This window comes from Nyctibius grandis, chromosome 3 (genome assembly GCF_013368605.1).
Source record: "Nyctibius grandis isolate bNycGra1 chromosome 3, bNycGra1.pri, whole genome shotgun sequence".
Classification (NCBI taxonomy): domain Eukaryota; kingdom Metazoa; phylum Chordata; class Aves; order Nyctibiiformes; family Nyctibiidae; genus Nyctibius; species Nyctibius grandis.
The window spans coordinates 84664386-84688275 of NC_090660.1; the positions used below are offsets into that span (position 1 = coordinate 84664386).

Genomic DNA, 23890 nt, shown 5'->3' on the forward strand with positions numbered 1-23890 from the left:
CATCATCTAACGTTTAGAAGGCTCATGCTTTTCTGGAACATTATCTAGAAGCCAAGCAAGATAGACCGCAGGGCCTAAACAGCACCAGGTACCTAGACAAGTATAACGAATCCCACCATTGCTGAGGGAAGGGATTCAACCCCAAATTATGACATCTGAATGCCAGTGTCTGCCTGGGGGGAGCCCCATAGATATAGGTGTATTGACACCCTCCACCATCACTTAAAATTGGGAACAGGATTTAGTTACACAAACAGAAGTGTCTAGTGTCATCTGAGATAACTCAGGACACACAGCCTGGCTTCCTGTTACTAGCCTAAAAAACACAAAGCTTTTGTAGGTCCCATGTTATTTCTGCCAGCCTTGTGCACATCTTGGCCAGAGACACCTTAAGTGGTGCTGGACGCCTACATGTAAGCAACTGAATCACACTACTAGTCAATACTAACAGTAGAGTCCAGAAAAAAGATTCAACTCACTCGCATACAGGCATTAACTGGTTGGTCAGCTGAATTAGTCTCTCTGCTTCATTGACTTCAGGGAGCAGACTGTTATTAATGTCTAGGAAACACATACAGCACATTTGAACACCTAAATTTAAGTACTGTTCTCTCAAACTGAATCCCTTTCCCAATCTAACACTGTAGCTTGCATACTTGCCGGAAAACATACCTCATGCCACAAATCTCATCATCAGGATGTGTATCAGCAAACAAACTCAACCTTCCCACATAAAATAGTTTGACATTCTTGTTTCACAAGTGTTATACAATTTGCAAAGCATGGACATTATGATAGCTCGTATGTGCCAGTGTTATGAACATCTTTAAGTCTGTGCTTGTGACCACACTAATGATGTAATGTGTGAAATTCCAAAATAAGATTTTTTTTTTAACAGAGCGTAATATCTAGATATCCATAACACTCCTACTAATATCCAATTTTATTCACTAGGTAGTAATACTTAAATACAACAAGGCATAGTACTCTGAGAAAATAATCATAAACAAGCCAAACCCTCCTGAGATGGTGTCAGCAATCCATACACATCTACATATCTTTTAAAATAAGGCAGTGTTAGTCCATTTCAACTGCACTAAGGATTTCAAATGAACAGAAAATTTAAATCAATCCTTCATTTCTCTCTGCCCCTCCTGTATTTTTCACTGTAAAGTCAAAGAGATACACCAAATTACCAGTCAGTGCATGTCATCTATGCTCATAACCAGGTCCTATCATCTTGGATTATAGAACAGACATCACTTTCTATCAGAGAAATTGCTTAACCTGAGCCAACTTCAAACTGTCACCAGTAGCCAAAGGAAAAGTCTATTGAAAAGAATTTTTCCACTGTAGTTTTCCCTACTGTACTTTTACCAGGTTTTTTTTCAATTCCAATTTTGGAATTCCCACCACTGTGGATTTTAAAACTTGACTTGACAAAACTCCAGCAAATATACAAGAGTTAGCAATCCTGCACTGGCAACATAGGCTCATGACAAGTCTTTCCCATCTTTAATATCTCTGATTCTATGGTTCAATAATGACTGATGATTTTCCTTAGCTTCAGGCAATGGTCTGTAGGAAGACAAGCTGAGGGGAAAGAAAAGCAAAGAAAAAAAAAAAAAAGAAGAAAAAAAAGTGAAAGCAAGAGATAAGAAAGAAGGAAGCAAGGAAAAGAAAAGTAAGGAGAAAAGTGGAAAGATGGAAGGAAGGTCATACGGTGAACTCCTGGTACAGGAAGAACCCTGAAGAATAAGATTCAGTTTCCACTTCTATCATACTTAACACGTCAGCATAGCAAATCTCATCTTTCCCCTGTGCCTCATCCTCTCACCATTAAGTTTTTAACATCCAGGGGTATGTGAGCAGCATGTCTGCCTATTAGTGGTGTGTAATAAAAAACATTAATACCTGGAGCAGTGAAAGGCCAATCTTTTATTGTATTTCATAAAAATCCACAAATATTCAAACAAAAAAGGAAAAGTTTAGGTACTGTGGTGACAAGGCAACATGAATGTTTGTGGAACAATTTACTTATTTAATAGTACATTCATTCAAAAATAGAACAGTTTTTAATTTTAATAAATCAGTTTTATTTGTTAAGACTTTTACATTTATTTAAATACATTTTGAAACAGACTATTTGTTTTCATATCTGGGTAACAAAAATTATCTTATTCAAACTTTCACTCTGAAAGAGAATGTGATACTCTCCATCTTCAGTCATCTAATGACATCCTTCACGTAATCCTACTGACAATGTTCTCTAACAAATTTTGGTACTTACATTTTTAAAAAAAAAAAAAAAAGAAACAAAACTAAAAAAACAACTGGGTTTCAAGTATTACAGACATATTTTTCACTTTTCTGCTCTGGTACTTGTCTTTTGAACTTATTCACTACTTGAATGATTACACAGATGATCAAATTGAAATGCTGTATCTATATTTTACAACAACACTCTCTTTATGAAAAAAGTGAAAAAGTCCTGAGACAAATTAATGATGAAGATATATTCCTGGCTATTTTACATCACTTCTCTTCTATTGTTCTTGACACGTATTGGAAAAGGCAGCAAATACTCTTCAATTAGTTCAAGTCACATTTGTGCAAGCTAGGTTACAAAGATGGATAAGCTATGTGATCGATATGAAGACTCATGATGGAACTGGCCACACAACCCAGATCTCCAGCCTCCCAGCACAGTGCCTCAGTCACTTAGTCACATTGCCTCCTTTTTCCTACATATTTAAAAACACATGCAACAGAAATAGGTAATAAAGACCTTTCTAAGATGAGATTCCATGTATGAGTAATGAAGGGCAGAAGTATCAGAATCCAGCACTTCATAATCAATTAGGAAAATCAAAAAATGGAACACAGTCCTGGGTTGTGGACTGTGTTAACTTTTTAAAATACGTAGAAGTAATGAGAGAAAAAGAAAGCCTCACTTGCCAAGACTAAAATCATGCTGTACAGTTAGCAATATAATACTATTACTTCTAGTAATAATAATAGATTTTATTGTGTGGAAGACAGATCATTTATTTTACTCGCAATTAAATGTATTATTACTATTCTGTACAGCATGTAAACCCTGACATGTAGACAAACACAATCTGTCAATTTCTCTGCAAAGACAGTGGGTCAAAGCAATTTCCTAGAAGAGCATCACACAACCAATGTCTGAGGTAAGAAAGAAAAATATGACAGGATCATACCTTCAGATCTGGATGCAGTACAAAAAGGAAGCAATTTCCTCTTTGGTACACTTTGTAAATATCCACTGATAAAGTATCTTCCTTCCTATTCAAAGGGATGCTTGTTTTTCTGTTTTGCTATCTACGTTTTAAAGAAATTGATAATTTTCCGTCTGCCTTTCAGCTGGTAATTTTCTGAAAAGGTAAGTCTCCCCCTTGCCAACCTTATTTCACACTTGTAAGTGGAAATGAGATTACATGTCAGCAAAAATGAACAGGAACAATGAAATAAAACAACTGTTTCCCTACAAGATCATGAGAAAAAAATACTAAAGACTAGACTTTCTGAGGTTATCATTTCTTTTTGAATTATCTATACAACTGTGAAACCAGTTCAATTGTTTCATAGAAGGGAAAAACACATAACAGCATCTTCATGTATTACAGGCATGTCATATGAGTGGAAAAAGCTGATGAAAATCGATACAGATTTGTCTTAGAGCAGTTACTTTGTCCCCCATAACCATGGCATGGTATGACGAGTGCTGGTGAGTTAACACAACCAGAAGCTCAAAAGCAGAGGGCATCAGTCCTAGAGGGACATTCCTTCCCCAAGCTCTGAGCCATCCAGTATAGAGGCAAAGCCACTGCTACCAAGAGGTAGCAGCAGAGAGACAAATTGACTTCCACCCTGGCCCTACAGTGACAGATGTTCTTTTAAGATGCAGCCATAAGGAGTTTCTTCCAACATTCCTCCCAACGGACAGAGCCACCTTCTATGAATACTCCATAGCACAACTGTCCCATTCCACACTGCTGTTCCACACAAGTGTCAATCACGATATGATTCATAAAGAATTAATACAAAAGGCAAAATATTTTTTATCCGCAGTCACAAAACAATTGTCAAATAATATGCTTTATGAATGTTTTTCTCACAGTGTAGTAAAAACTGCTATTGTTCTACAGAAAGAATGCCTCAAGTGACTTTAATGTTCTACAGAGCTATAGTGGGTCATTGCTTCAGCTGCACATCCCCTGTTGCGGCAGTTTTAATCCCAGAATTTTAAACCCCTTTCCCAATACTGGGTTCAAGCCTCAGCACTTGAGATTGGATTGCCTAAACTAAGCACTGCAATCAACAGGGGATAAATTTCCTCACACCCTGAAGCCTTGATCTTAAAATTAACAGGAGATTTAAGCATGACAAAAGCACCTGAACAAATCCCTAAGTCAATTATGTGCTCTAATACCTCAAAAGGTATGCTAGGAACATTATGATCACAGCTGAAGTGCGGATAACTCCTCAGCTGGTACAAACCAGCTGATAATAAGTAGAGAAACATTGTACCAACAGTTTCTGTTAATAAGTAAAACTACAGAAATATTTTTTTCTATTTCTGTAATTTATGTCAATTTTAATTCATCACGGAAATAAGTTGGTACCACTTAATTGCTCTTACTGTACAGCAAAGATGCTTATAATGAATGATGATAAGCAGGAACATGAATGAACAGTTGCCAGGCAACCAATAAATAAAGGTTCCAAATAGCATGACCTCTCTTTAAAGGATAAAGCTCTAATCATAATTATTTTTCAAATCCATTTCAGTGCCAACTAAAATCATGTTTGCAGCACTAATCCTGGTCTTCCTCATACAAAAGGAAAACAGGCCTGTCATTTGACATATCACAGATAACAAATTAAACAGACTCAACCAGCTCCTTCACATTATGGTCAATAGTGTAGTTTGAGGATAGCGAACAGGTTAGACAATAAACTGGAATCCAAAACAGAGAAGTGAGAAGAATTAAGCAATTTAAATAGGGTCATTAAAATAAAATTTTTAAAATGTTACATTGTTACTTTAAGAATCTTCAAAAAGCATCAACACAAAGTCCTCCAGTGTTTAACTCCACAAAATGATCATTCGGTAAAGCAGAGGGATGAGACAGACTTTAAAATACTGAAAACAGATGCAGTTTGAAATGTTTAAAAATCTATACAATACCACATTCTATCTTTATAAACACTTACAACTCAGTCTTGCTGAGTGCATAAGCAGAGCTGAGGTGCCTAGAGCAAGCACTGACCTTTTAGATGGATTCAAATAAAACTGACAAAGAGCAGCATAAATCTTAAACCAGTTAAAGAACACAGTATATCCACTCTGAAGAAACAATGAATGGTTATGTAGGAGTTTTATGTTATGCCTTCTGAATAATGGAAGGGGAGAGCTTGGGCTTGTTCAGGGTTTTTTGGTGGTAATAATACAATACACAATAAACTGTGTATTTATTTTAGTAAGATCTCATGTCAGAAAACATTAGGAATACGTATTTCGGTAGGTTTATCTTGCGCTACACGAGGTGATTACATAAATCTCTTTATTTAACCATTTTCTTTCTTTCCTTTAGTAGAACTGAGAACCACTAATAGCTGTGATGCTTAAACACCAAACAGTCAAAAATTTGCAATAGGAAAATAAGATGAACTACAATTATAAACAAATATGTGTCACACCTAAGGTCTAACATACGATGTCAATTGTAAACTCATAAGAACTGGAACCATCTTTTCAATTTGTCTTTGAACAAAATACAGGCAACAGAATCCATAAACTTCCCTGCAACATTAGTGGCACAAAATAATCTCATACTTTACAGTAGAAAATTGATCTACTGGAATTTTTGTCAAGAGGGATTATTGTTTAAATTACAGCAGAGAATGCACTCTGCCTACTAGTAGTCTCCACATGTATTTCTTCATATCAAAGTCAGTTCATTATATAGTAGGTATTTGCTTTCTATGACAGAAGTGTGTTCTGTTGCCTGTCAGACACACCTTTCCAATTATTTTCCTTATCTAGATATATCTACTCATCAGAAGCCTTTACAGGAGGTTTTCTATGGATCTGTATTTCCTCAATAATCAAATAAGAAATACACCACATTATATCTATATTTTTATTGACTAATATTTCAGCCACTAACCACCTCCACCACCTGATTCAGTAACTCCTCTCCATCCTTCAGTCTGAACTTCTTGTTCTAACAAAAATCCAATTCATTTAGTTGACATCTTATGCAAGAGTGAGATTCAGAATTTAAATAACTGAGAATCATACATACTGACTGCAACTAAAAACAATGCAGAAGACCCTGTAAACTCCTTTTAGGACACATGGCACTATTTATACCAAAACCACCTTAATTGCTTCTCCATAGTTTTGAGCTTGCATTTTAACAAATTATAAAAATACTGTGTTCTGCTTGCAAACCTGACAACCAAGCCTACTAGTTGAGAAGTGTGTAAAGGTGATATTGGAGGATTTTCTCCCCTCCCAAATGTTTATTCCTTTTAATGACCAGCTGAAGAATTAAACTGGTCTGGTTTTAAGCTTAAAAGACCCAAAGCCTAGAGAAAAAAAGGTCATGCATTACCATTCTGCAGGAGCTGGAGGCTAATTGTAAAGTTCATTAACAATGAAAACAACAGGGTTCTCAGCCACTTTATTACCAGGGAGAAAACTGATGGTATTTTTCTAAAGTTCAGATTCCACCATATAGAGGTTGTGGAGTCTCCTTCTCTGGAGACATTCAAAACCCGCCTGGACGCGTTCCTGTGTGATATGATCTAGGTAATCCTGCTCCGGCAGGGGGATTGGACTAGATGATCTTTCGAGGTCCCTTCCAATCCCTAACATTCTGTGATTCTGTGATATTTTGTTCCACAATATGCAAGTAACTGTCCCACCTCTGAAAATGGGAGGAGAGAAAAGACTGTATTTTTTTTAAATGCTCCTCACACTAAAATGTTAATCATTTAAAGATGTCCCCGAGGGATTCAAGTCTATATATTTAGCATTAGAAGAAGGAAAACAGAGCATAACTGCCAGCTTGAGGAGAGATGATGAAGCATGCTTTGTCTCTTAGTGTTTCCCGCATCACAGATACAGTCAGTGAAACTAGGTGCAATTCTAAAAACACTTCTTTGCTCAACAGGCTTTATGCAGACACCCAGCTGATACAGTTGCTCACTGGAGTAAGAGTGGGCAGCATTAGAATTCAGAGATGAATCTTATTCTAGATTCATGCTGATCCTGTCTTCTGACCAAGGCGTTCTTGTTTCAATAACCATTTTTTCCTTAACAACATGGTGACATTGTTTATTGATTTTTATATTGAATATTTAATAGTAAATTAAATATACATATACTTATTATTTAAATATATACATAAACTAACAGATAACAATAGAAGATAAACTCACAGTATAATACCAGCTCAAACAGTACAATATTATTGGGTTTAGGAAAATATATAAAAATATATATAGTCTATTTAGATGATACTTGTGAAAAACCACCTATAGACACTCCCAATAACACGCAGAGGAGTTATCTTGGAGCAACACAAGATATGAAGATATTATTAGTATAGTGAGGAACCCAGGGGCAGAAGTTGATTGCTCTATCTTTTTTTAGTAACAAATTATCTAGTGTGTACTTGTTTCAATTTTACATTTAAAATGTTTTTTTAGTAACTATTATTCCATTCACTATCTTACTGATGGACATTTTCCTCTGCTAGTGTACAGAGATAGTTGAAAATAGTAGAAAAACTCTACATTGATGGATATATTCTTCCATTAGTGCACCTACTCATTGATGTTATCATTTTGGACCAATAGTTCAGCACTGAGAAGAGGGAACTAACAGTGTAGTCCTCAGTTTTTGCCATGATGTCAGAAACAGTGTCTCACAAAAATGTCACTAGTAACCAGTGAACTTTGAAAATTAATGCTAAAATCTTCCTACTCATAAGTGAATCTTAAACTTCATCATGATTACATAAACTATCAGTTTACAATCATCTCTTGTGCAGCTTTACAACAAAGCTCTCACTGACTCAGAGTGCAAGTGTGCCCCTCCAGAGTCCCGTACTCTATGATCTGAATCCTACTCCGCTGTCTATTACATGAAATACTACATACATGAATACATTTCAGGATTGACAACTCAGCTATCATTGGAAGCTTGAAGACTTCATCCATGTAGATGTTTGGTTAATAGAAATTTTACTGAGGGACAACAAAATTCTAAAGAACAGTAATGTTCATAAAAGCTTGTAAAATTCAGCTTTGTGTTTTTCTTTGAAGAGATAACATTATTATTTAGTATCTTTGAGCTACAGTAATATCTCCTAAAACCTGCCCTGGCTCACAGCTTAACAAATCTGCATTGAAACAAACCAACCAAAAAATCTAACATTACTACACAGTTTTTGCTCATCAAGCAGGAATGTGGATTAAATGAGATATAATAACGAGGAAATAAATTATCTCCTCATTTTATAATGTTCAACGGGTATTATCTGCACTCTATTTAGAGACAAGAAAGAACGGAAAAAAAAAAATCTGCTTTCCAACTATCCTAAGCATTTGTCCAGTGACATTTCATTCAACTAAACATACACTACTTCTTTCCTGAATCCCACTTCACATATTTATTCTTATTGTCATAAGAAATATTTGTCATAAGAAATATTTGTCATATTTTCACAATTTACTATGAAATACAACTGTTTTATGCACTTGTGCTGACATGGAGGATTGTACAGCACAACGCATACATGCTATTGCAAAGTCCTTTGCCTCAAATTTCCCGTGCTTGTAGCCTTTGCTGTTCCCAACAAAAACAAAGTTGACTTTTCAGTGCTATCCAAACAATGTGAACATGACAACTGCTGTTCTGGGGAAAATCTCAGGTCCATTTAGTCCAAGATTGGTCAGAGGCAGCGGTCTATGGAAAAGTCCGATATTTTAGGACAGCTCTTGAATACTAAATTCCCTGGAACACTCTCCAGGCTCCCGGCAATCTGTAGCTCAGAGACTTAAATATGAAAAGAGACTGGGAGCACTGGCATATGACAACACACTTTGTATCAGAAGTGCTGGCAGGAAGAACAGGAGATGGCATATTTCAAAAGGGAGAATATGAGCCCTCATCACACACACAAACACACACACACACACACGCATGCTACTTCATTCCACCCAACAGTGTTTCTTGCTCCCGATACTGTCTTTGCCCTCAAAATGTGCTGTTTTTCCATATGGGAGAGGTGGCAAAAATGAAAGTGTTTCCCTTCTTTCCTCATAAAACCTCCTTCTGACTGGAGTTGGCCTCCTGTTCATATTCCACTTGACTAAACCAACCTTTTTCTCCTCCCACACTAGCTCCATCTGCCGCCTGTCTCTCCAGCAGAGCCAGATGCCAGCAAAGCAGACTACTGTGGGAGGAGAAAGCTCTGTCGCTGGAATTTCTTCCCTCTCCCCTGCAGAGGGCCAGCCTGTGAAGCCTGGAGAGGAGACAGAGAGCAACTTCCTCTCTTCCACGCTGCTTTCCCCTGCTCATCAGTAAAGGCAGCTGAGGACATGAGCAAAAGAAGGATAAAACTTCAATGTGCACTCTGAAATGTGCGACTTTAATATTTATATAGCACAAGTCTCACAATTGTACTCCAGACTCGACCATGGTACACACCGCATAAACATGTAAGACATGAGTCCTGCCGCAAAGAGCTTAGAATCAATTAGAAGCAGATATGCACGTTTGTGATAAGGAACGAACAAGAGTGACTAGAGCACAGATGACAGAGAAAAAAAAGATCAGGATTTTAAGGAGAGATCTTAATGATGGAGTAAAAAGACAATACCTTCTGGAGAAATACAAATCAGAGAGAGAAGCTATGGATGTGTGTTCTTAAGCTGAGAGAAGGATTGCATGTGGCAAGGGAAACTGCCTGTAGAGAGGGAAAACTAGAATGAAAGCAGACATGGGGAAAGAAAAAGTGATTTTTTTTATACACTTCAGGCGATCTTGCATGAAGCAGAGGCAGGAGAAGTACAGGTAAGAACTTTAGACAAAAAGGGAGACAAGTCTAGGGACAGAGGAGCATCTGCAGGAGCAGTCTTGCCAGTGACAGTAGCAAGACTGAGTGTCACTGAGTGAGAACAAGAGCTCATATAAAACAAGCAAGTGTGCGTATGTGCGAGACAGAGGAACAGACACAGACTTCATTTCTCTGAGAGAAAGAATTGTGGGAACCCACGAGATGAAAGAGACTAGAAGCAAGAATGAGTGAAGGTGGTGTACCAGTGCAGCATAAAGTTTGGAGTGGGCAGGACAGAAGAAACTGAAGGAATACAGGGATCTAACAGAAAAACAGAATTATCTATTAGATGTTGAAAGAGTGCATATAAATTAAAGAGCCACATAACAAGAAAGATGAACAAGTTGAAGAGACAGGGAAAGAAAGAGAGAAATACACACATCACATTGAAACAGATTAAGGAAAAGGGCTCACAGCAGAACGAATGGAGTGACAGGAAGGGGAAAAAGGAAGAAAGGATATATGCAAAGATGACAAAGTCAATAAAGGAACATTAGTTAATAAAAAGCACTATGTAAAAACTCCAAACAGGAAAACTAGGAGTGTACAGAAGACTGACTGGAAATGGATGTCCACTGAATTCTGTCACTGTAAACTCTTAAACTCTTTCGGTTTTGCCCCATCTAGTATCCCCACATTTTTGATCTTCTTCACTTTGAAAAATTCTGTTTCCTAGTCCTCCACACCCTCTAACGTTTGTGCTTGTAGTTGCACCTTTAGCGTTTGTTCACCATTTCTAGTGGTAACCCTTTTTGTTACGTTTAAATGGAAAAAGATGTCATTTTGTCAAATACTCTATCACAAAGAAACGTGCCAAAATCTCAGGTTTCCTTCCTCCTGTCCCCATAACCCACTTTCATTCATTCTTAAAAAAAAAAAAAAGCACACCAAAAAAAACACACACCACACCAAGGCTGGAGGCTGGAAAACTCAGCAATACAGCGGTATCTTGAGTCCCAAGATATTCACGGAGCCTTCCCTTAGCTGAGTGTACATACTACGCCCCAGGTTTCCCCTCCACCCGGGCTGAGGGTTTCCCGTCGCCCGCGGGCGAGGGCGGCGCGGGGGCAGAGGCTGCGCTCGGCATCGCGCTTTGTGCCGCCGCCGCCAACGGGATCTCCGGCCGAAACCCATCCATCAGGCGGGGGAACTAGGGGAGGGGAGCTAGCTACCGGCTGCTGGAAAGAAAGCCAACACAGACGTATGCCCTGGCTGCTGGAAGACATGGCTGGCTGGCTATTTGATTTTATTTTATTTAGAGGATATTAAAAAAGGGAAGAGGGGAAAGGGAGAGGGGGAAGCACACACGCTCGCACATGCATACGGCTGATCTTACCTCCACATTGAAATACTGCTCCGCTTTGCACACTGTAGCACATAAAATCCAAAGGAAGGTTTGCAATAAAAACACCCTGGACTGAGACACGAAATCCAACCGGCTTCCAGTGCTGAATGCGAGTACGATCATAGTGAACTGTGCTTCAGTGGATGGAAGATCTTTTTTTTTTCTCTCTCTTTCTCCCTCTTTGCCTTAAACAAATACACAAACAAACCAACCCTCCCTCCGTGTCGGTGAAGAGCCCGTAGCGCAGGTTCACCCACAGCAGGGGAGGAGGAGGAGGAGCAGACACTTCACAACACAGACGGCGGCGGCGGCAGCGGCAGGGTCAGCTCTCGCTCATCCTCACCACCAGTCCCGTAATGAGGGAATGCGGCGTCCGAGTGCAGCCGCAGCTCCTGCACGACTCCTCTCTGCCTAGCAGCAGCAACCACCGCCCCGTGTCCTCCCTCCTCCTCCTCCTTCTCCTCCTCCCCTGCCCTGCCCTGCCTCCTCCGCCTCCGCCTTCTCCCGGGAAAGGTCGGCCTGGCCGCCCGGCGGCGCGGCGCGGCGCGGCGCGGCTCGGCTCGGCTCGGCTCGGCTCGGCTCGGCTCGGCTCGGCTCGGCTCGGCTCGGCTCGGCTCGGCTCGGCTCGGCTCGGCTCGGCGCGCTGCCTTGCCTCGCTTTGCCTCGCCTCGCCTCGCCCCCCGCCGCTCCCCTCCACTCCAGAATGTTCAGCCGAGATCTACATAGCCCCGCCCCCTCGGCGTCTTAAAGGCGCCGGACCCACCAGGCGGCTCTGCCGCGCCGCCGCCGTACGGTCGCGCTGGCTGGGCGGGTAGAGCGCTGCCGCCGAGAACGGCTGTCGGAGGGCGGCCGCCCAGGAGGAGCGCTCGGCCCTTCCCCACGCGAACGCACCGAAGCAGCCGCACAAGTGCTCCGTCCGCCGTGAGGGCGGACCTCCCCTCCCCACGGAGAACAGCCCGGCGCGGCGGGAACGCCCCGAGCCTTTCCCCGCTCCCGCGGGGCGCGAGTGCGGCCGGGGCGGTGCGTGTGCCCGGGGGTTACCCCCCGCACGCACCGCCCGGGCCGGGCTCCCTTGCCCGCCCGATCCCGCCGGGGAGGGTGGTGCAAGCGCGGCGGGGTGGGGGCGTGCACGCTGCTCCCGTTAAGCAACCGTGAAACGTCTGCCCAGCGCGGCCCGTGGGAGCGGCTGCCCGCCGGCTGTCCCTCAGCCTCGGCGTTCCCCTGCCGCCACCGACGGGGCCGGGGACGCGCAGCGGCCGGTGCGGTCCCGTTTAGGCGGAGCAAGCCCAGCCGGCTGGCCGTGCTGCCGTGAAGCCTCTCCCCGCCACGCACCCGAGGGACCGACGGCGAGGGAGGAGCACGTAGTGTCAGCGGCAAATTGAAATGGTTGGACGGTGACGAAGGCGGAGAGATGGAGTTGCCCGAAATGCAGCCCTTGATGGGGAAGGATCATCGCGTAGTCATCGGGGTGTCCCGAGGCGATTTGTTCTTTCCGCGGCTCGGAAGAAAATCCAAAGTGACTGCTGATAAAGTTCACAGAAGAGTGACATCATGATAGTGTAGCTAACAGTGACATACACAAACTGGACAAAACCTGGGTACTGGGTTGATTGGAAATCTATTTTAATGCGTCATGTATTTAAGGGAAAACAATGTGTGAGATACATATAGCATAGGCGAACTTTATGGTGGGTATTGTGGTGTTCAAAATGCCTTGTGATTGTGGCAAATAGACTACTCTTGCAGTGATTTTATGGTTAATGGAACATTTTATGCAGCCCTTTGGTATGTTACCCAGTCAAAGGTGGGATGATTGACAACACCAGTGAGACAAGCTATTGCAATAATGCATCTTGGGGAAAAAAAAAAAAAGGGGGAAAAAAAAGCAAGCTTATTGCAAAAAAGAAGCAATTTAAAAATTCCACGATTTGAAAATTTATCTCATTTTTACTTGTTTGGTTATCAAAAAAGATTCAAAGATACTTGATCATGATACGGAACAGCCTGGAAATAAAAGACATACCTGACAGATGAAATCCCCTTACTCAGATAGTTGAGGTTAATGGCCAGAATTAACACACATGCAGATTAGAGGTATAAAAATTTTGACAACACCTAGTAGCAGGACATAGAAATGTGGTATGTTCTCCATCATTTGATATCTTAAGAGTAAGGCAGTTAATCTCTGAAGTAGTCGTGTTCTGCCTAACCAAAAGTAATGGTATTTAAGCAGAATTCCTTATACGATATACTTTTTCATGTTAACGGCATTTTCTGTTCTTCTGATTGTTAGTGATGTGAGTTATGAAATCATTAAATACAGAGCTGGCAGCAAGCTAGAAGGACCTGTTGGCACTTTGGTGGCCGGTATCAGAAGTCAAAATGATCTTAACAAATTAAAGAAAAATCTTGGAACCATCAGGAGGAAACGTAATACTGACAAATGCAAATTACATTTGGGAAGAAAAATCAAAAAGTAAAGTCAAAAGGATACCGGTAAAACGGCAACACTTCAGAAAAGAATCTAGGGACTCTAATGGACTATAAAGTAAATATGAGTCAGCAATGTGCTACCGTTTAAGAAAAAGACAAGACAGTCTCATTGTGGAGTGTATTAATAGGTGTGCAGTACATCTGACAGGACAAATTATTTTTCTGCTAGGGATTGATGAAGCCAACTGTGTTTGGTCTCAAACTAAAGACAGTCCAGAAGAAAATAACAAAATATTAAAACATGTATAAAGTAAGACATATGTGTAAAAGTTGAAAGAACACTATTCATTTAGTCTGAGAAGACTGAGGGTAAATGGTCTCTTTATATGGGAACTGTTGCTGTGGCATGACTGACTGGACAGATGAGGGGAGAGCAGCGGATATTGTCTACCTTGACTTCAGCAAGGCTTTTGACACTGTCTCCCACAACATCCTCATAGGGAAGCTCAGGAAGTGTGGGTTAGATGAGTGGACAGTGAGGTGGATTGAGAACTGGCTGAATGGCAGAGCTCAGAGGGTTGTGGTCAGTGGTGCTGAGACTAGTTGGAGGTCTGTAGCTAGTGGTGTTCCCCAGGGGTCAGTACTGGGTCCAGTCCTGTTTAACTTATTCATCAATGACCTGGATGAAAGGACAGAGTGTTTACTCAAACCTGGGAGGAGGGGCTAATACAATAGAAGGCTGTGGTGACATTCAGTGAGACCTGGACAGGCTGGAGAGCTGGGCAGAGAGGAACCTAATGAAGTTCAACAAAGGCAAGTGTAGGATCCTGCACCTGGGGAGGAATAGCCTCATGCACCAGTACAGGTTGTGGGTTGACCTGCTGGAAAGCAGCTCTGCAGAGAAGGACCTGGGTGTCCTGGTGGACAGTAAGTTCACCACGAGCCAACAATATGCCCTTGTGGCCAGGAAGGCCAATGATATCCTGGGGTGCATTAGGAAGAGTGTGGCCAGCAGGCCGAAGGAGGTTATCCTCCCCCTCTACACTGCCCTAGTGAGGCCACACCTGGAGTACTGTGTCCAGTTCTGGGCTCCCCAGTTCAAGAAAGATGAGGAACTGCTGGAGAGAGTCCAATGGAAGGCTACAAAGATGATCAGAGGACTGGAGCATCTCCCTTATGAGGGGAGGCTGAGAGAGCTGGGTCTGTTCAGCTTGGAGAAGACTGAGAGGGGATCTTGTCAGTGCTTACAAATATATTAGGGGTGGGTGTCAAGAGGATGGGGCCAGACTCTTTTCAGTGGTGCCCAGTGACAGGACAAGGGGCCATGGGCACAAACTGAAACATGGGAAGTTCCATCTGAATATGAGTAAAAACTTCTTTACTTTGAGGGTGACAGAGCACTGGAACAGGCTGCCCAGGGAGTTTGTGGAGTCTCCTTCTCTGGAGGTATTCAAAACCCTCCTGGATGCAACCCTCTCCAACGTGCTCTAGGGGAACCTGCTTTGGCAGGGGGTTGGACTAGATGATCTCCAGATGTCCCTTCCAACCCTTACCAATTTGTGGAAAGGACAGAGATATTTCATTCTTTCTGGGTTTGGGATGAAGGAAAAAATGAATCAACTGAATTATTCAGAAAGTTCAGATTCAATGTTAGACAAAACTTTCTAAAATGTGATGGTAGTAGCATTTGGAACAAGATACCTGGTGGGAGTGTGGAATCTCTTCCATACAGAGGTTTGATAGGCAAGAATATTATAGCTATCCTCTCTCCATTCCTCAGGCAGTGGATTGTATAATGAGATCTAGTAAATTTTTTTGCATCTAGTATATGAGTAATTTCTTTCCTTTTATTACTCTATGAATTAATCACTATAACTGGTGTAAAAGAAACACTAACTCACTAACTTTTTACTGTGCCATTTGTCTTTCCTCTTCTCCTAAGGGACCTCCTTCTTGTTTGCATTCTTGGTGAGCACTATCTCTATTTTTGCTGCTGTGTTTTGTAGAGTCTGCCATTAGTGTGACACCCGGACATGGAAACGGAAATGAAAATAGATAAGTTATTATAACTGGAATTTCATTCATCTGCCCTGTCAGGACTGCTGTGGCTATTTATTGTGAAAAGCACGGGACCAAAAATGCAGCTACCTTCTTCCTTTACACTGTATCTGTTAGAAGAAGAAAGAAGAAAAGCAATGGTATGAATAGAATGGTGGAGAATGAAAGTACCTGAGTATTTGTAAGCATATTTGAGGAAGAGAGAGGGAGACCACACAGGTAAAGAAAAAGATTGGTAAGGAAAGAGAGTAGCAATGTGTGAATATGAGTACCAAGGGAAGAGACAAGCCATATGAAGGATGGAGAAGATCTTTGAAGTGAAAAATATCATTCAGGAATGCATGTGTTAGGGAAGAAACGTCAGCAATGATGGGAAAGGGCTTTGAATATTTACGAGTAAGCTGTGAGCAAGAATGTACAGCAGTAGGGTCAGAGCCTCATAGGACGTGTAAGAAGGTAAAAAGAAATAGAAAAGAATTTAAAACTCCATACAGAGGTCTGTTTGTAGATGTGTGTGTGTGAGATTATGAGAGACATTAAAGAAAAGACAGAAAAAAGCAACAAAGATGAAAGGGTAAGTAAACAATTAAAGAAGGAAGGAAGCAGAAGAATGCAATTGGAAAGAAACTGGAGCTGTTGAAGTACTTGAATGATTCAAGTCATATACTTTATAAGTGTCTTGCAGATTTTTATCTTTATCAAATACCAATATTATTTTTCTGTTCTTGCCCATGGCAGTTACCATCAGTAATTAATAAGCAGTGAGCAGGTTTGTAGGGAAGCAAAACTGAAAAACTGTGATTTCCATTTAGTTCTAAAATATTTAACCTTTTTGAAAGGCAGGAAGAGGTCTGTCTCCTGTGCTTCCAAATAGCCCATTTACCAGCTGAGTTCCTTAGACTCTGTAGAATATCTCCTTTATGGATGGCTATAGTCACAGGTTCACAGTGGATGATTACTAGAAGCAGACATAGATGTTGTTAAGCATTCCCGTGTCCAGCTTTGAACACAGGGCAAAAAGCTTCCACTTTACTGTATATTGTGTTGCTTAGCTGCTGGTAGTACCAGCTGGAACTTTTAAAGGGAAGAGAGCTTCATTACAAGCTATAATAAACTGCAAAGATTGAGGGTAGATATCGCATATCTCACACATCTATATTTATCTCACACTTGTATATTTAATTCTGGTTTGGAAAAGATGTTCTAAACACCTGGTCTTTTCTCGTGGAATGAGACTTTCATACATGTGTCCATGTGAATTCTATTTGACTATTTGAAGGTCCTACAGGTCGTGAAGGCAACAAAGAAGTTTAACAGTGTAGGAAGGAATATTGCATTGAATATATATTCCTGCAGGGGCACACTCATATTGCCTGTGTTCAGGTATCTATGGTTCTTTGTTTACAAAAGTTTCACTGTAGACATAAGGCTGTCTGGTCAGGAAGTAGAACTGACTTATACTGCCAGGGCACTGCACTTTGTTGTCTTATAGCTCCACGAATGGCTTTATAAAGAACCTAAGTAAAGATAAAGATAAATGACAGTGTAAAATTTCACACATAATTGTTTTAGGATCACAAGGAAAATTCCTAGAGTCATTAAAGTCAGTAATATTTCAGGATATTTTGATTCATGTTTGGTTGCAATTTTTCACAAAGAGCCAGTGAAATCAGAGTGGAAGAAAGTCTGAAAGTGTAAAAAATTTAAAAAATATGAAATTATAACTGAATTTCTAATTCATAGAGTCATAATATCATAGAATAATTTAGGTTCAACGAGAACTCTGTAAGTCATCACGTCCAACTGTCTGCACAAAGCAGAGGCAACTCAGGTTAGGTTACTCTGGTGCTTGTTCAGGAGGCTACGAATCAAGTTAATCTAACCCAAGCATCATTTCCTAGTCTGTAATATGATTTCTCTGCCTCAGGGGCTATTTTGAGCTCTGTGAGGCATTGTCAGGCCTTCAGTTATTTTGGTCTTTGTGGTGACAATGCCCATTTCAGCAAGTAGAGCAGGTATCTCCTAATCTCTTAAAGGCAGGAGAAGTGGCCAAGAGAAATAGGTATAGTAAATATAGTTCTCTAGCTGAAGACTGAGACAAATACATTTTAAAGAGAAAGAAGATGCAGTGTGAAAGAGAAATGGATCCTGGAAGAAAAACATCAAGAAGTACACAATAATAATAAAAAAATCTCTTTCTTGATAATAACATTTTCATAAGAACATTTCTAGGAACATGAGTTAATGAAGAATAGATCCAAAAAATGCACTGAAGCAGCCAAGTCCTTACTTATTTACTCTGTGTAACTGTTTATATCAAACTTTGTTTTCTCTACTTCATGACAATTTTCATGCTGCTGTTTTCTCTCCCACTCCTGATGCCTCTCTCCATGCTTTCTGATTTTTGACTCAGCCTGCAAAGCAAGAAAGGCCCATTCAAGTGTCAAGTCCATCAGCAATTTCCCAATATATATATCTCAAACTAAAGGATTCTTTACAGCCAAAGACTTACGAGTCGTCCAGCTGTCCCTTGGACTGTGCTGATGATTATTCACTGAGTTTACAGTAGTGTCAGAATGGCATCCAGTGACTGTTGTAAGGTCTTAACAATTTGTTTTGAATATTATCTCCTTCATTTTTACAAAATGCCCTGTGTATAAGATTGATATTGTTAACAGCTAAGAGAAGAACACAATGCATGAAACAGAAATAAATAATGCAGAGCAGTGACAGGTGAGCCTGACAGATTTGAGGAGGAAGACACAAGGAGTTCTGAGAATACCCTGGCATAGCTGAATGGCATGAAAAGTAGCAAAGTCCTCTTAGAAATATTGAAGGGTTTGGTCAAGAAAGAAACACACAGGTGTCTGTCCCAAATACTGTGTTTCAAAAGAGTGGAAAAGTCTAGTTACTAGGTGGCTTCTATAAGTAAACCCAAAGGCCCCCGTAACTCCGTATCAAGTTGAATCTTAAATAGAAGGTAACTATCACAGGTTTTGTGTTGCCCTAACCTGGCTGGAAATTCCACATCAACATAGCTAAAATAGACCTTTTTAAAATTAATCTATTAATTAACCTCCAGAAATTAACTGTACTTACAACCTATATCATTTATTTTATTGTCCACAGAAATTAATTTTGTATTGTCCATTTTCAGTTTTCAACACACTATTTAGTACATTTTTTTTCATATGTTTACAGCACAAATGACTGTTGGAAGTGTCATCTGGGCAAAGATGGGTTTTGGCAATTGGAGTTTGAGAGAAATAGCATTGCATTTGGCACTTGAAGACTGAACCTAAGACTATGGAATTTTGTAGATGGATTGCATGCATCTGGCAGAATATGTAGCAGTAAAATAGATAGAAATGTTAACATTTAAATATCATTGGTGAATTTCAAAGTTAATTACCAGTTTCATTAATGCAATCACTGCATCTCTTAGAGCTATTGTCCTGCAGATTCAAGAAAAAAAATATTATACTTGGCATATACATTCAAGGATATCTTTATCATCACAGCATAATTTCTTTACTTATTTGCTTTTGCATGAATTAAAGTTTAGGTTCTAAAAAGCAGTTCTGCTGCTTTGGCAGCCCAAGAACTGGAGTTATTCCCTTCGAAAGCATCGGACACATGACTCCTTAAGATCATTTTAGTTTATACCATTCATATATGAGATTTTGGATCAAGAAGAGTTGAGAGAAGAGCTTAGAGAAGAAAAAAACTGCACACTGCTTGTAAAGAGAGAGCAATGTTAACAACATAAAATGTGTTTTATAAGGGCACGCTTGAAAATGTACCTGAAGAGGCCAGCCTGCAAGAAACAGGAGGTTTCACTCAAGGTTAAGCTTATATATTACTCCATTCTGCAATACAGGTACACCCAAACTGACAGCTACCTATCCAATAGAAACAGGTATTCAAGTGAGAGAGGAAAAATCACACACAGAGAACTCAGTTTGTCTGTGTCTATACTCCTCCAACTACAGCCTGTTTGTTTTCCCCTTTTATTTGCAACCTTTACTTCCATGTTAGGCTTATCTTAGCATCCTTTTGCTATAATTGGCTAATTTTTTGTCATTTGGGAAATAATGGTCAGGTCAAAGACAACTATAAAATAATGCCAGTGAGACTAGTATTAAGGTTCCATTTGCAATTTCAACTTTTTAGCTTGAATGCTGATGGTCTAGTAAGCAACATTTAACAGTTTTGGAAATGCAGCTTTTAAGTGAGGGAATATTGGAGTGTAGGTGTGTTTTTATAAACTCACTTATCCCAAAGTGAAAAAAGTTGAGAAGGTGAAGGGAAGGAAAGATTCTGAAAATTAATTATTTAGAATAATAAGGCAGACATGTTTACCAGGGCTATGCTATCTGAAAATGCATTGCATGCTTACAGGATCTAGTTGCACCATATAGATGATTTTACCTGTCTTAGGGGAATATAAGTTTGGACCTGACTCAGCTTTCCTTCGCCCAAACTCCTCTGACTAAAAAATGTTCAGTTTCTGTGTTTTTAACACAGTTCGCTTCTCAGACCAATGTGAATGCTCTCTTCTTACTCTCACAAGTGGTTTTTTATTTATATTTTTTCTGGAAGGAGAGAATAAGGAATGATTTTAAAGTGATTAAGCCTAAACTGAATTTTACCCTGTTAACTTTTTTCATCAAATTTCATGTCCATCCTGGCTGTTCTTTGCTGTTCCTGTGGCAGTCATGACCTTAGCAACAGCAATTTAAAAAAATTTGCATAAAATATGTGAAAAAAAGTGAAGATGCTGGTGTAGATGTGATTGTTGGGAAGAGGAGGAAATTTCTTAGAATCTGATGGTCTGTCACAATATTACTATAGAATTTTTGGAGGGAAGGACCTCATACAAGGAAGTACACTTCAGACCTATCTGTATATGTGATTGTATTGTAGGTGTGTGTAGAGCTACAAAAATAGGTTTAAATTCATTATATTACTAGTGCTGTATCAGGCAAAATTATGGTAAAGGAAAAAGATGGGAAGATAAAGTGGTGAGGCACAACTGAAGGTTAATAGCCTTGAAAAGTCTGTTTATACGTGGCTACTGGTAACAGTAACATTGGCAAGAGAATGAGATAAACAGAACGGTTTTGTACCTGTATTCTGGGAGGAGCACACAGCAAGTAGTTAGATTATGGTGTGGACTTTTATGAAGTCTTACTGGGTCAGTTTGATGTGACCTGTATAACTCAGGCACAGGAAAGAAACAAAAACTCCTAAGACTTTTGCAACAACACACCCTCACCTCCAATTTTGCTCTATACAATGTGTGAGCACAAACACAATCATGGTCCTTGTGATGTTTGAATTATCTTTCTTCAAGAAAGCCACTATTTATATATATTTTTAATTTATATATTTTTTTCATCTTCCTTAATTTAAGACGTACAAAATTTATATCTTTCCTCTGCCTTCCTTCTGGGATTTTTCTGATCTTCTCAATTTTATTTTCTTCTAACTTCTGTATTGCAAGACACTTCATAAAAGCACAAGAACTGGCTATACGATATTTCGACATCATTAAATGGACTCCCAGTAGAGATCCTAAGCATATGTTCTTACTCATGCATGACTGAAGAAGAGGCAGAATTATGCTTAGACCTTTAGCCTGAGGGAGGCTTCCAAATAGTGCTCGTACTTTCAGGTTGAAATGTCAAGGCAGCCTAACAGATTTGAACATGTAGTTCTCATTAATTTTTATGGGAACTGGATGAACCTATCCCACAAGGATATTTGAAAACACTAGGCTTACACTTCATCTATTTCATTGTCCTGTGGTGGTAAGGATGAAACAAAAATGAAAGAAAGGAAAAATAGGAGAATTAGAGACTTGCTAATATAGATAATTATTTTTTAAAGTGCATTTACTCCTGTTTATTAACTTGCTTAGTCATCATCTCAATTAATTGATATTGCACTTGCCCAACTTATTAACTGCTCTGAAAGCGTTTCTTACTGTTCATATTATTTAGTATTATTACCATTGTTACTGTGTCCAGCCATTCATAATGAAAAATCACCTTCTTCATATAGTGAGTGGGCTTGATGAGGTGAGGGGCCTTTAGTAGACTTTCAGACCTTCAGCTCTTACTAACCCAAAGGCAGATGGAAACATTTGTACCTTTTAGAAAGTTTCTCACATTTTGTTATAACGTTCCTGTGTTTGTCAGGATGAGTAAAATTTCTGGAGGACAGAGAATGACAACAGCATCGTTAGACATATGTGGCGTTTTTCATTGTAATGCACATACTAAGGTTGCTGTTCTGTGAGAGTGTGTGTATGTGTACATGCGCACACGTGTGTGTGAGAGAGAGAGAGGGAGGGAGAGCACACAAGGCAGAGTTCCAGCTTATCTTAATAAAGGATATATAATGTCTAGTTTTTCATTGCAACTCTCCAGAAAGCTGCCAGAAAGTAGAATGAAAGGTGGAGTTCTAAGACAAAGGCTTCTTGCTTTTCCCAAACCTATACATGTACTTATCTTCAAATACATGGTGTTCATGTTTAGTATTGAACAAAATGAGCATGAAACATATGCATGGTATGCTTAAGAGAACACATATATATATACATATACTAACAGATATAATGGAGATTAAATCAAATAAATGAAATTTTCTCATTAATTATTTGAGCAAGTTCCTTATTACTAGCTCTAACTTTTCAGTCTGGAACACCAAATCTGTAAATGTACCATTTTTTATTGACCAAATAAGTGAGCTTGTGTATTCTTTAATTATCATTACAACTTTGAGACTGGAGTTCATAAAAGAATTTAACTGGAAATTTATTTTTATGCTGTTTGTGCTTCACTTTTTCCTTAAGTGCTGTTAAGATACATATAGTTGTAGTGTTTAAGTGTCTAACTCTAAGCTTTGTAGTTGTTTTTCCTCCTTAGACAATGTAGTTCTGAGCAAAGGTTATCATAGGAACAGTCAAAAACTAAAATTTAAGGGTTAAAAGTCTCAATATCCACAGAGGAAAAATTTATATTCAAACCACGGAAGTGATCAATAATCAAAAGAAAATAGCTAATTTTACATTTGGATGAGGAATTCAAACACATCTGTAAGTATATGATCATACAGAAAATATTCAGGGACCATAAATAATAATCAGATTACTTATGAAGCTATGCAGGCTCATACAAAACGTGGAAATTTCCAGTAAGTGTTCTGCAAATAACCCATGAAAAATCATTTGCTTAAAAATTCAGCTTTAAAAAACTGTAAAGCAGATGCATTTCCAGCATTCAGGTGAGGATTCAGGTCAATATGCTGTAGACTGATACTTTCATTGTTTTCAATGGGACTAACTTTTATTACCAAAGGACATGTCTCAGGAAATCTGTATTTGACCCAAATAATTTCCTGTAACACAGTACAACCAAATGTTTTGCTAATGCATAAGAGAACAGATTAATGTATATGTGATAAGAGAAGCACTAATAAGTTTGAAAAAGAAATATTCTTTAAATTTTATAATATGAATTTCAGGCAAATGCAAAGTCTACGGAACTTAGGTCTTCAGCCTAAGAAGTTTACTTCAGTATTCAAAAGTTGTTCTGGTATGTATTAAGGGAGCTTTTTTGTTATGGCATCTTACAAATACTTAATAAAATTTAAGCCTTTTTCCTAATGATGCTATACAGTACCTTGGATTCTTATTAACTTTTTCCCTTTTAAATCATAATGATATAGGTAACGTGGTTTGCCAACACATGCCACATATTCTTAACTTTTTCCTTTAAAGTAGTATCACTGGATACATACTTTTCCAATACTCAGGAATTTCAGTTTACTTGACAGTACTTCATATAATGATATTTGGCATCATGGTATTGAACTGGCACCTGGGAAT

The 23890-nt window shown here is 39.5% G+C and overlaps 1 protein-coding gene across 1 annotated transcript in view; it reads right to left on the reverse strand.

Annotated features, from left to right (window-relative positions):
• MMP16 (matrix metallopeptidase 16) overlaps nt 1-11869 on the reverse strand; it is a 204158-nt gene extending 192289 nt beyond the window's left edge. The window contains exon 1 of the mRNA XM_068396545.1: nt 11497-11869. Coding sequence (XP_068252646.1) covers nt 11497-11628 — 132 coding nt within the window. The 5' untranslated portion in view covers nt 11629-11869. The remainder of the gene's footprint in view (nt 1-11496) is intronic.
• Between the last annotated feature and the right edge of the window lie 12021 nt (nt 11870-23890).